The sequence below is a fragment of the Nothoprocta perdicaria genome, unplaced genomic scaffold (assembly GCF_003342845.1).
Source record: "Nothoprocta perdicaria isolate Ctin4 unplaced genomic scaffold, notPer1 scaffold_72, whole genome shotgun sequence".
Lineage (NCBI taxonomy): Eukaryota > Metazoa > Chordata > Aves > Tinamiformes > Tinamidae > Nothoprocta > Nothoprocta perdicaria.
Window position 1 is genome coordinate 3,164,181 of NW_020455999.1, and position 13,539 is coordinate 3,177,719.

The 13,539-nt window shown below is 36.2% G+C and overlaps 2 protein-coding genes across 5 annotated transcripts in view; one reads left to right on the plus strand and one right to left on the minus strand.

Moving 5' to 3' along the window:
• The first annotated feature begins 1,696 nt into the window (after nt 1-1,696).
• FAAP20 (FA core complex associated protein 20) lies at nt 1,697-4,736 on the plus strand. Its single transcript, XM_026051112.1, has 4 exons — nt 1,697-1,788; nt 2,388-2,535; nt 3,251-3,873; nt 4,291-4,736. Exons 1-4 carry the CDS (start codon nt 1,697-1,699, stop codon nt 4,361-4,363), a joined length of 936 nt encoding a protein of 311 aa, XP_025906897.1. The 3' UTR covers nt 4,364-4,736.
• A 2,472-nt stretch (nt 4,737-7,208) lies between these two features.
• Nucleotides 7,209-13,539, minus strand: part of PRKCZ (protein kinase C zeta) — a 32,392-nt gene continuing 26,061 nt past the window's right edge. For 3 of the 4 annotated variants that reach the window (XM_026051149.1, XM_026051153.1, XM_026051152.1), the window contains 2 exons: nt 8,061-8,176; nt 7,209-7,785 (listed from right to left, as the gene is read on the minus strand). In XM_026051149.1, coding sequence (XP_025906934.1) covers nt 7,698-7,785; nt 8,061-8,176 — 204 coding nt within the window. In that variant the 3' untranslated portion in view covers nt 7,209-7,697. Of the gene's footprint in view, nt 7,786-8,060; nt 8,177-11,809; nt 11,900-13,539 lie in introns of those variants that run through there. The other variant, XM_026051150.1, reaches the window with a different exon arrangement.

The window sequence follows — 13,539 nt, forward strand, 5'->3', positions numbered from 1 at the left end:
ACTAAAGCTTTTGTAAATATTTTAAGGCATGACTCACAGTACCACACTGTGGTACTAATGATTTGGCTTCTGTCTTTGTAGAAGTCATAGCTAACAAAATACATGATACTAAAAAGCATGATTTAGGAGCACAGGACTGTAAAAGCGGTAGCTAGGGAGCCTTAAAGCACATAAAGCATTAACACAAATACTACAGGATATCAAAAAATAAAAACCCCACCACAGATGCCTATAGAGATTACCTCAAAGAGCTCTGCTGACCACTCATGCCCTTTTTCAGAAGATTTTTTATGTTGTTTGCTGCCACCAAGTGGTGATTATCAATGGACTTAAGACACAGCACAGTTAGGAAGTCAAAAGATCAAAAGCAGGTAAAAGAATCCAAATACTTTTTCTGTTGTTTTCATTTAGCAATAGTAACTGTGAAATCAAATCTCAACTTGTCCTCTATTATCTAATTTTCAAGCACTTGCTTGGTTGATTGCCGCTTTCAATCTAAATTTTTGCTTCATTTATACACACTTCTCACTATTCTTTGCTCTATGTCTGCTGCCATCACCACCTTTCTTCCCACACCGTGCCTAAATTCTTCCCTTTTGCCTTTTATTCAGCTCACCTTGTTCTGCCGGAAAGATCTGGGAGACTGCCCTTCCTGCAGGCAACAACAACAACAAAAAAAAAAAAAGAGAGAGAGAGAGAGAAGACTCTTTCTGTAACTGAGACAGGGTTTCCTAGGTCCCCTTACAGCTGTAAGAAATATTGATATGGGCTACACAACTATTAGCTTTCTATCATCTTTTCTTTCGCAATTTCATTCCCTTTTAGCTTACCATGCTAGTATTCTAGCATTGTGTTCAGCTAGTTTACTTCTTTTGAGAAGTTCCTCTTAATAACCAAACATTTCACATCTTTCTATATTTTTACCCTCATTCTTACAGAAAATTAAAATCATTAGCCCCTTTTAAATGTACTGATTATAGTAAGAGGCTCTACCTCTCTCTGTACACACGGCCTCACAGAAACACCCATTTACCACAGTAACACATTGTTGCCCTCAGCACAAAAATGAAATGCAGCTCATGCCGGAGCCATTTCATCCAGATCAGAGCCTCATTTCACGTACTTGCTTACAGCACCAAGCAATGCTCTCAAGGAAATACAGAATACCCCAATTTATTAAACCTGCCTAAAGAATACCAAATAAAACACAGTAATCACATACACATACATACCAAAAAAAAAAAAAAAAACCCATACATACAGGTCCCACATATACTAAGATACAGCACGTGCAACAGTTTTCAACAAATTTAATTACAATTAACGCTCAAATAATGACTTTTGAGCAGGATGAGTCCCCAGCTGCTGAACCTCAGGTGCTACTAGCAGCACAGAGTACAGCAGAGATGTCAAAAAAAAGCAACTTTTCAGGCAAGCTACAGCGCCGTCGACCCCATGGCCCCTGCTGTGAGCAAGCAGAGCGAGGCGAACCTCCCCGCAACAGCACGCGCCTCAGCACTTCGGAATGGCGAAACGGGGGCTGGAACAACCGTCTCCAACCGGTTCCAACCGGTCCCAGGCGCCCAGGGGCGGGAAGAGCGCCCCGCCCACGAGCCGCTGAGGCCGCCACCCCCTCGGCAGGGAGCCCCGCCTGAAAAGGGGCGGAGGGGGGCGCGTGAGGGACGCGGCATCATCCATGTCGCAGGAAGGAGCCGCCAAGCTGCGCCTCAAACCCAGGAAGGCGCCGACAGAGCCCAGGCCGGGCCAGGAGCCTCGCGGGCGGCGCCAGTGAGTCCCGACGCGGTGGGAAAGGGCTGCTCGCGGCGGCGAAGCGGGAGGGCCATCGCGCGGCAGCCGCTTCCCGCCTCCGCCGGCTGGTGCGTGAGGCGCTGGGCGATGCTCGGCGGAGGCGCGCAGTCGGGGCTGCAGCAGATTCAAGTCCTGTAGAAACAGGTTCACGAACCCTGGAGAAAGAGCCTTTGCAGCTCCATAATCCCCTCTTTAAAGTTGCTTTATACATCTGTAATAGTATAAAATATTTGGTCTTTTTTTTTTTTTTCTAGCTGTGCATACTTTAATCTTTCTCAGGGGCTTCCTGTGCATTAAATGTATTTTCAATCACAATTTCCTTGTACTCAGTACAGAGAAAGGAAGAAGTTGCAAAGATTTTACTACTGAAGGGGGCTGAAAGATAACTAAATTCATTTGGCACTGCACTAGTGCACTGTTTCACTTTTAAAACTATTGCTTAAAAAAAAGAGGGATTAAGGATCTTTACATGTTAATGCTATAGCAAAGTAAATTAAGAAAGACATTAATAATTGATAGAAAATATTTCCTTCACTCCTGACCTCTCCCACAAATTAGCAGTCTCTCTCTCTTTACAGGACAGTGACTGACAACTGTTGCTGGTTTGAAAAAGAAGWCTTAAGTGAATGTGAAAAAACATGGATATTACTAGTAGAAGCTGTCAATCCAGATTTAAAATGCACCACTTGGCAAACAGTGTGCAACTTTCCAGAGTTCTTGCAAAAGGTAGCATGTGTTTTCTGCACTGTTATCATGATTAAAAGACTGATCTGAAATATGATGTTAAAGAGTTAGAAGAAAATCTAGAACAGATTTTAAATGGGTTCTGGGTTTTCACTGTTTAGGCACTACACACAGTGGTGGGGCTTATAGGTGGTATAAAAACAGCTTGATGGATTTTCCCATATGCACACACACAGTCGTAAATTTAGTGCTTCAGAACGTTTCTCAGACCCAGTATACATACACGGACTGCGCATAAGCACTAGTTTCTGCTACAGAAACAACACTGAAAAAAGCAAACTAACATCAGTTAATTACACAAACACAAGAATTAGAGGTTAATGACAAACATAAGTGCTCTGAATTAGGCAGTATCACAACACAAAAATGCGCAAGTCCTCAAGGAAGAATTTTTTTTTTCCCCCTTGAGTATCCAGAGTAAACAACGACAACCTTGATTATTTTGTTTCCACCCTCCTTAGCCTATGTCGAGCATAATAAGAATATCCTATTTGCATTCAAAGTTATCAGCCTAGGAATATAAAAGGAAGAGATATAATGCGTAAATTGCATGGAAAAAGTTCTTAATTACTTTACAAGCAGTCTAAATACTTTTTAATGGAGTTTGCCCTTCTCAGTTTCTGTATTATGCACAGCCTTGTTTTTGACACATGGACTGAACTGCATTCGTACTGAAGATATTTTGTGTGTATTTTAGAGTTCAGAAGAAGAAAACCTGCAACAATCAGAAGTCTTTAAAATTGGAATGAAAGATTTCCAATGGATATCATTTCCAACTTTTCACAAAAAAAAACATCCAAACCCAGAAGATCTTAGCTCCTCTCAGATAACAGAAAGCCAAACCAACCATTTACTTGAAGTCTACAGCCAAGCAGATGAACCAGAAAGCTTATCTTCCACAGCAGAGAAAGCATGCTATGTAACTTTTAAAGACCACACCAAAAATACGGTTGGGGAGAGCTCAAAAGTTATTTCAAAACTGGATGCAAATCCTCAGTCATGTAAACTCAGCCAACATAAGTATTCTATGTACCATGTGGCCTCAGCACAAAGCTCTGCAAAGCTTCTTGGCTTTCCCCAGCCCTGCAGAAGGACTACACAGAACAGCAGAGAGAAAGAAAACGGCAGCAGCATGTCCCAAGCACGAACACATGAAGGCAGCATTTCATTTGGTGAGGCCACATCTATACCTGCAGAAAGGAACTCCCTTCTTGTCAGCATGCCTGGAACTAAAAGCTGTAATAGAAAGACCAAAGATCACAGCGAAGGAGCTTTAGCTCTTGACAGCTGTCCAATATGTCTGATGCAGTTTAATGGAATGTAAGTCTTTTTTTTTAAATAACTTTGGAGTATAAAAAAATGTTTTAGCTGCATTCTACACAAAAGCAAACATGGAAATCAGAGTCTTGAAGTGCCACTTTTGAAATGCCAGAATTACCTGCTTCTAATTCAGCCAAAAGTATTATAATTGTAACACTTCAGAATAAAGATAAATTTGAGTTCCCTGGTAAACCTTGCTAGTATATTTAGTTAGCAGTTTGAAATATTGACTAGAAAAAGACTTCTGTGAAATCTGTATTGTAAATCTACCAACATTTTAAAATCAGCATTCTCAGTAGCTGAAAGCTAACTTTAAAGCTAGACAGGTTCATCTCATGTAGCTGTTTAGCAAGTAATCTGAAACCTTTTAGCTGAGCTGACTTTGTTTCTCACTGAAATAATTGTTTCTATTTGCAGGCTGTCACAATTGGATATTGATGGTCATCTTGCTAGATGCTTGTCTGAAAGCGCAGACGATGTAGTGTGGTAAAACCAAAGGAATGAAGAGCGAAGACACATGCCCCAGGATGAGCCTTTCTCAAAGGAAAAACTGTGCCAAGGAAATACATCCATGTCTTAAACTTTCCTAAGGATTGCAAACCAAACCAATGCTTCCAAAAAGGAAAATGAAAATAATCATAACAGTAACAGTTAAGCATAGTAACAGTTAAACATACATTTGAGAAAAGCACTTTTTCCCCATCACGGTCAATAATTATTTATAGTGATAGTTTAGTAATAACAAATAGAAGGGAAGGAGGGAAAAAAAAAGTAGGTTGTTCATTTGCCTCAAGTATTCACTTCCCAGGCTACTAAACAAGTTGGCTTATTCATGTAATACATCAAGTCTCAGGTCACAGCCTTAGAGTTCAAATTAACTTCTTTTCACAAAGCACTATATGCAAGAATGACGGCTGTGCATCATTCAACTGTTTTTATAATCAATTTCTCATAAAGTAAAAATGAAATTCAAATTATGATAGAAAAATACTTGAATATTGAAATGTAGTTTATCATAATAAACTTGTACCTTCAATTTAAAATCAACTATGATCTGAATCCACAGAATAGGCATTGAAAACAAATATCAAAATACAGCTAAAATGCCATAGTTAATTTGGTAATTTATAATGTGGTCTAGTAAAGAAGTACAAGCTGGACACAGCTCAGTTTACTTATAAATGATAACAGTCAACTTTTTCATTAAAGTCTTTAATAGTTGTGCAAGAATATAAACGATCTTAACTGTTATGGATTAGTATACCATCTTCTGCACAATTAAAACTGTTCAGCAAAGATCCCAACTAATTATACAAAACTACAAGAACATATTTACTGTTTTACAATCATTAAATTAGCTAGATTTTTCATTTACTATTTTCAAATAAGACAACTATATATCATTACCAGATCCATTTGTAATATATTAAGATTTTTCAAACACATTTAATTACATCCTTCATCTTCCTTTATTTATAAAACAAGTACTTCATATAAAAAATTTCCCCTTCATCATGAACAGAACATTTTTCATACACTTGCACATGAGGAACCAAACTTGTAATTAGAAACTATTTGGCAACACAGCAAATTGTAAATGCTTTATATTTTTAAATAAATCAAGTATTTTTAAATGCTTATTTTGCAAATATGTCTTTCTCCCTTCCAAGCAAAAGATTTTGACCACCTAGAAATAAGGTTAAAGAAAAATAACTGCCCACCCTTCCTTATTTCCATTTCTAAGACCCATGYCTCAGGCTGTCAAAGGACAGCGTGATCTCTGCACTTCCATACATGAGCTGACTGATCGGTTAACTTGTATAACCAAGAGATTTGATTATATACTCAAAGAGAAGTTATTCAGTGTACATTAAATAATTGCCAGGAAAAGTCAGGTGGAAGTAACTGAAGTTTAAATCTTTTGATTACAATTAAAAAAAGCAAATTATTCCTTCATTGCATAACAAGGTATCTAATGTCCAGGCATTTGAGGCAAGTATTTCTTACTGGTTACATTACTTAATGCTGGTTAAAACACATCTTGCTCTATATAAAAAGCTACCGTTCAATGGAGAGAAACCTATAACTTAAATCTGAATGGGTTTAAATAGAACTAAATGACCACAGATCTACACAGTTGTGGCTAATGAGGAGATACAAAAATGTAGGTTAATTGACGGTTAATTTTAAACAAAATGTCTTGGCAGTCTCATCCTAGCACCTCATGACTCAGATGCAAATCCAGAAGATGTCATGTTCAGCACCTAATGCAATGCCGTACCCTGAGAAAAGCATATGCTAATGTATAGATAATGAGAATGCTGCAGCATATCCTGCATTTTATGCCAAATTAGGTAAGATGTCATGGCACAGGGTTTCTCATTTTTTCTTTCCCAATCCTTTTTTTTTCCCTATGCCCACCAGTCACACTATATAGTTAATCGGAAACCTAGCAAAAAGAAATACTGCCTCTGCTGCTCATACCTGCAAAGGCAGGTAAATCTTTACAAGCATCTGGAGTTTGACAGGAATACACACCTACTGGTCCTCAAATGTAGTGACATGAGTTTTTCTAAGCTGATAAGTTATTAAATCTTTCCAACATAATGTCCTTTTCCCACCCTTTTCCTCCCTGCCCTCCCAGTTTCCAAGAGAATAGATTCACTGGTTATCTTCCTCTTTTCACAATTTCTCAGGTATTTTTTTTTCCATTAAAAAACTTACTACTTTGATGCAAAACATTTTACCAAAACATCCCTTTCTTGTGGAGGATGATCAGTTATTAATATACATTGAGTATTTTCAAGCAGAGTTTAATGTAAGCAGGAGGTGTGCTTTATCAGGAAAGTATGTTACAGATGTTCCAGATGTACTATTTAAACATTAAGGCTATCTTCTAATATGCTTTTGCTCTATTTCTGAATATATTTGTACTGTTGATAAAAAATACTTTTAAAAAATCTAGTATACAACAAAAAACATTGTTGTGGGTGTAGGCACTGCTTAAGTATTTCAGAAACTTGCCTGCAAGGGTGGTTTTTTGTTTTGAATCTGTATCTTTTGAAAATATTGAGTTTAAAACAGATTCTGGAATTGATACTGTAAATTCTAATTTGGAGTTAACACTGCTGAGTTACACGGCATTCCAAATTCTATAGATGCAAATGAACATGTAGCTATGCCCTTTGTGTTTCATATGTAAATGGATATTTAATATTAACAAACAGAACTTACCCAGTTTAAGAATGTTCCAAATTTGTAATAATTCTTCAATGCAGTTTATCCATTTAGGCACTTAAATCTTGTACCCAAATTTATGTTTTGATTGCTAATAAAACACAACTCCTTTTAAATATATCTGAGACACTTAGACAGGTATCACTTGTGGAAAAAAAGGCATCAAAAATAAGCTTCAACACCACCGTAATACATTTATTCTTCAGGATGTTACACTAATATTCTTCAAATGGTAATTCATTGCATCAATTATTTGTAGAAAGAGTGAAGATCTCCAAGTCATTCAGAATCTCTTTTTCTTTGAGGATGCAATGAATGTTTTTGATTCTTCATGAAACAGGCACAAAATGTAAATTCCTTCATTAATGTAGCCAGTTTTGTCAGTGCCCCAAAATTAAGAACCATTAGGTAGTGGAAGACGCCCACCAAAATCATTAGTCTCCTCTTTGACTTTCAGCAGCAATTTTTTAAAAAAATCATTGGTCTCCATCCAAAATCTTACAGTTCCCAGCCTCGCATGCATATACTGTAGTTAAGGATAAATTTAAAAGGTCATTCACATTGTCCACATCACAGATGACATGCCTTCATACTGTTTCTTCTGTTGACAGCAGCAAGGGATTAATATATTCAAATCCTTCAAATTCTGACTGATCTATCCGCTTTATTATATCTCTGAAAAGAAATACAAATTTATCAGTTAGAACTACTGTGTTCCTGTACTTCTTTAAATAACAATACCTTACAAAAAATCATGTATGCAAAGTGGTATAGAAACAGTAAGAACCATAAGTGGAAGAAAGCTTCTGAAAATACAAGTAATTCACTAATATCTCATCCCATGATCTAATACTGAGCGCACACTATTCTCTTAAAACACCCAAAATAACTTTGTAACTTGTAAATATTTCTTGATATGCAACTGTATTTGACAAAAAAGAAAAGCATACTCATCATCCGGGGTTAGCTGCACAGGTTCGCTGGTGAACTGTGTATCAAAGTTATCTAAACCATAATCATCTGTGATCTGTGGCTGAAATGGAGGCATTGTTTGCTTCTTTTCCAGCTAAGAGGAATTACAATGGGGAAGAGAAGAAATAGAACACTGAGTATTTACTAAATCCAAAAACATATGTCATTTCTAGGTTATATATGTATTCAAGTCACAATTCTTAATTTTAATATTGATGAAAAATAACATTTAATATTTGACATTAAATTTTAGTCAAGTAGATTGTGACACTAAATGGTATATGGCCTATTTGTTTTACTGCTGTATTTTAAATATAAGTCTTTTGGACTGGAAAAAAATCAGATTTAATAAAAAGTTTATTTCACTTTTTTATTTTTTAAATAAAAATAAATAAATAAATAAAATTAAATAAAAAATAAAAAGCGTAGAAAGTTTCCTGTGTCTCACCATGTAAATTAAGAAAGTATTGTTGCTATAAATCTGGGTTAGTTTTAAAATTGAGGACATATTCAGAAGTCTTCCACTCACATCACTTGCCTCTACTATATAATTCGTTTTCATCCTGTCATAAGCCCCCTCTCCAAAGTCCTCATGTGGTAACATTAGAAAACATACATTGCATGTAAATCAGCCCATATTAATTTAATCTGACTTGTCTGTTAATTATTCTATTGGATTTGTACTCATTTTCCTGAAGTTATTACACACAGCTCACATTTAATCATGATTTGAAATTTCATACTGTACCCCAAAATAAACAGTAACCAAATCTCCAAAGTTCTTTTACATTGTAAAGGATGGGGAGGAAGCAAAGGCAACACATTCCTTCTGCTGATCTTCAAAAACATTGGTTAAGGGGGAAAAAATATTTTAAAGTTAGCTGCCTATTCCAAAGCGCTAACTCTGAAAAAAGGCAAGAAAAGACAAACAGTACTAAACATCAGAGAGGAATTTAAATCATAACTTGATGTGAACTGAACTACACTAGATATAAGCAAACAGTACAGCAAATGCTTGAAACACTTCTAGTACAGCTAAAATTCAAAGCCATTTCAGAGAGATCCAATCAGTTCTTCGTATCGTTTTAGTTAGATTTGTCTTACAAATGTCTACATGTTTTACAGGAAGATGACTGATCAAGTACTAGTGTCCATGGCTGCCAGTATATTATGGGCACACTGTATACTTTTAAAAAGTATATATAAAAATACACACACATACAGAGTTCAGGAATGCAGCGTTACAGAGGTAAAAAAGACAGCATTAATTATTATAGAAAAATTATGTATGGGAGCACTTTCTAAAACATAACCTGTAGTTTTATGCATTGTACTGCCTTACTAGTTAGAAATAGTGGAATAACCAAGAAATCTGTATTCCTTAGCAAGCAAACTGGTAAAAGCACCCACTCAGAATGGAACTACTACCAAGCAAGAACATCTTTCATAATTAACAGATGGTCATCGCATCTACTTAAAAAATGGTGAGAGGCATGAAACACTAACAGTAGCCATGAAGAAATCTTTCTACTTTAATGAATATATTATCATAATTGCTAAGCATAAAAAATGTTATAACCCTAAAGACAAATCTGCTCAGAAACTGATGTTAAAATTACAAGCAACTGATTATCTTTTTCTTCTAAAGTTCTAAGTTTACTTGGCATTACTCTGTCATTTGAAAGTTGCCTAACAAAAAAAAAATCTATTTCCTTGAAGAAGCCAGTGTAATGACTTCAGATTCTGACCTGGATGAACTAAAATTAATACTTTAGAAATAAGTAATTCTGAATTCTGGCCTCAGGTCTCTCAGCAATACTAATCAAAATACTAACCTCATATCCAACATCTTGCATCTTCTCTCCCTCCCATCCCATGATCACACACCCGTCTCCTACAAAACTCGKGTCTCTCTAGGAACTCTTGGTTTGGGCAAGGTTAGTCCAGAAGTATCTCACTACTGACTGTCAGCCAATGCAAGTGCCCTCATCAGACAACTGCCTCTGAGATACAGAGTGGAAAAAGGTTAATCCCTCCCATCTTCCCTCACTAAGCAGGTAGCTTGATTCTATCTTATCCACCCCCTAATGCTTGTTTTCACAGGAAACAGAATATCATATCTTAGAGCTCCACATACCTATCAAAAGCAAACACTGATGAAAAGGGTCACAACTGATTGGTGTTGTAAGGGGCAAATGAACTGTACAATGTTTAACTTCCTATCCCCTTATAGCTAAATTTAAAAGTACTATTGCTTTAAGATAACTGGAACCTAAATGTATTTTATAAAATAAACAATTCCTGCAGCAAAAATTTCAAGAGTTGATATTAAACAAGAAAAAAAGTGAAATTTATAGTTTGCCCTCAATTTATCAATTCAAAAGATAAAACCACAGTATCTTACTCAGTTGCAAYCATATCTTAAAAATAAGATAAAACCATRGATTTTCATAGACTTCCTAGTTATAACCAGTTCTGGAAAAGGTTTGCACAACTAGAATCCTGCATTCATACAAAGCTCCTTAACAAGGCTGTAACTATGTACATTGAAAAGTGAGAACAGAATAAGCATGGATTTCCCAAACTAAGTGTTCTGCTTATTATCACATATCCTCTTCGTTCAAAAGGTCATCTAGCTAGAAATTACAGATTTAAAGTGCTGCACTGCTATGGGCTTTGTAAAAATATACAGGGAGACTCTCAGAGCTGTATCATAACAGGGATGCAACACTTGCACAGATTCCCTTGCAAGGGAAGGGTGGGCAGAATTGAAAGTCATATCAAATGCAAAGATAAAATCCCAAATAGCAACATCTCCCACAGGCACCTATATGAATGCACTGCATAACTTGTGACAGGTGATGCTGGTAATTCCTGAAAGAGGGAAGCCTTTGCTTAGATCCTTAAGAGACACAGATTCCATGGTACCAGTTTATTCCTCTCCCTTCCCAAATAAATAATAATAAAAGAACAGTAGTGTGGCATAAGCAAACAAACACAGAATGCTTGTATAAGAGTTTACAGCTAAATGATACTCAAAACTTCCACATAGGCTAGAGACCATTTCAGAAATATTTGTCTCTGCAAGCTCAAGAGCTTTGTCTTCACTGATAATGATTAGGCTACCCGACTTAGTATTATGTTTACTAAATTCAATATTAAAGTCTTTAAGAAAATCCTTGAAAATGGTGTGAATTTTTTTTTTCCAGTGCAAAATTGTGAGTTCATGTATGGGCAAACAATATTTTGGAGGAAGGCAAATATTTATCTTGCATTTCATACTTTAATCACTGTTAAAAAATCTGGTCATGTAACAGTGCATGCCATTGATTCTAGAATAAATTGCCTAGTTATTTCAGAATGAAGTTCTGGTTTAAATGATTCTTTCTGCCTTCTCTGCATTGCTGTTTTGGTTTTTAAATCACACAAAGCGAACTTTATTTACCTCCCTCCATCCCCCATCTTACTGCAAGGAGTTTATGACCCCAGACGTTCATACTTAAAACTGTGGTTAAAATACAAGACATACTACTTTTCTGACCTTATTTTTTAAGGAAACATCTATACAAGCTCTATCAACACTCATGCTACAGGGCAGAAAATTGCCTACTACATGAATTGTAAGGAAGTTAAATTATCCCTATGAGAAACATTGTAGGCCGAGCAGTTGGAACCAGGTTTACCTTCCTCTGAAGCTTCTGGTATTGGCATTGATAGAGACAGGCTACCAGACTTGATCATTATTCTGATCTGTTATGGCCTACGTAGTATATACAGTTTGGATTAGCCTTGCTGGCCACTGGAGGTCACCGTTCCTCTAGAGAAATATCAGATAAAAAATCAACATTCAAAACTCCCTTTGGAAAGACCTATTGACACTAATGGAAAATCAAAAGTTTTCATGCAAAAAAATCCTCAGTGACTAAGTAACAAAGTGATAAGACTGTTTTAATAGCTTTATTTTGTATGGAGAGTGAGAAAAAAAATCTTAAGTTCTGGTTTCACAATATTATTTCACTAGGCAAATATAAAAAAATTAAACTATATTAACCAGCCTATTAGCCAACAACTAAATGTCTTTTGCTAAGGAAGCAGTAGATAGCCCTCTCTTTGATTGTTTCACCACTCTGAAATAACAGATACTGGACAACATTTAGCACCAGTTGTAATTCTTAACTTTCTGAAACAGCTCTTGGTATCTGCTCATGCAAAAGCAAATCCCAACTTTCTATTAATTACTATTCAGTTGTCAGTAAGATGAGTTTTAAGGAAATGGTAGTTTTGCAGGTTGCRCATCTCCCCCCACTAAGATTAAAAAAATCTTTAGGTTTCTATTCACTGTTTGTACACAACAAACAATTTCAATGGATACATTGAAAAAAAGGCAAACTTCTAAAACAGATGAGGTTAAAGCTTCCTGTCTGGATGTCTGTGTCAGTAATGTATGTTATTTATGTGAGTTTATCAGAAGTACTAACTTTTCTGCAGGGGTTATTCCAATATTTTAGTATGGGAATATTTTCCTTCCTTTTATGCTTGGGCTCTATAAGGCAATATATTACCCTAGAAGGGAGATTTAATACTGTGTTCTCACAAGAAATTCAATAGCAAGCTTATGCACACCATAAAGGTCATCTAGTATCACTCAGAACAAGCTATGCAGTCAGAACACACGATAATATGTGTGAGCTGAGAAAGGAAATGTACACACTATTGCCAGCTCAGTCCATCACGCACAACAAAACACTTTCATTAGGTTTTCCTCTTTGACGGTCTGTATCTACAATACTGCTAAACATGAGTGATTAATCTATCCTGGCATGCTTTTATGTTTGATATGTATTCAAAGAAAAAATAAAACCCAACAACCTACACTCGCCCCAATCTAACTTGAGATAAATAGTAAACACAATGCAAGTGATAGGTGAAGAGCACTGGCCAAAGTGATTATTTATTTAGACTATTAACAGAGTGGATAGGAAAGCTGGTCTAGGCTAGAACATATCACTGCACTTGCTTGGCACTGAGGAAACATTGAAAATGTGGTAATCAAAAAACTTGCACTTAAGTTTGAAGAGAATGACTACAAAGGTATGAGTTGTGAACTATACCACGGAGTAAGTCTCAACACATTAACAAACTTCTCAAAGAGGTAAAAATCATAACTAAAGTTAACACAGTTCAAGTGTTGCCCAAGAAGAGCCAGTTGAAACTTAGGTTTTTTATACAAAAAAGGCCAAATAAATAGCCTGTTTCAAAAACGTGAAAAACTGAATAAAACTGCAGTGCATGATGTTAGGGATAGCATATAGCACTGTAGTACCTTTAGGTAGGTAGCATAATGGAACATAACCCAGGCTTGAGAGCTACATAAAATAAAAGGATGTCTGACAAAGTTAAGGACTCCCTATACGAATATCTTTGAAAACAGCACGTATATTAAAACACTGGCTTCAC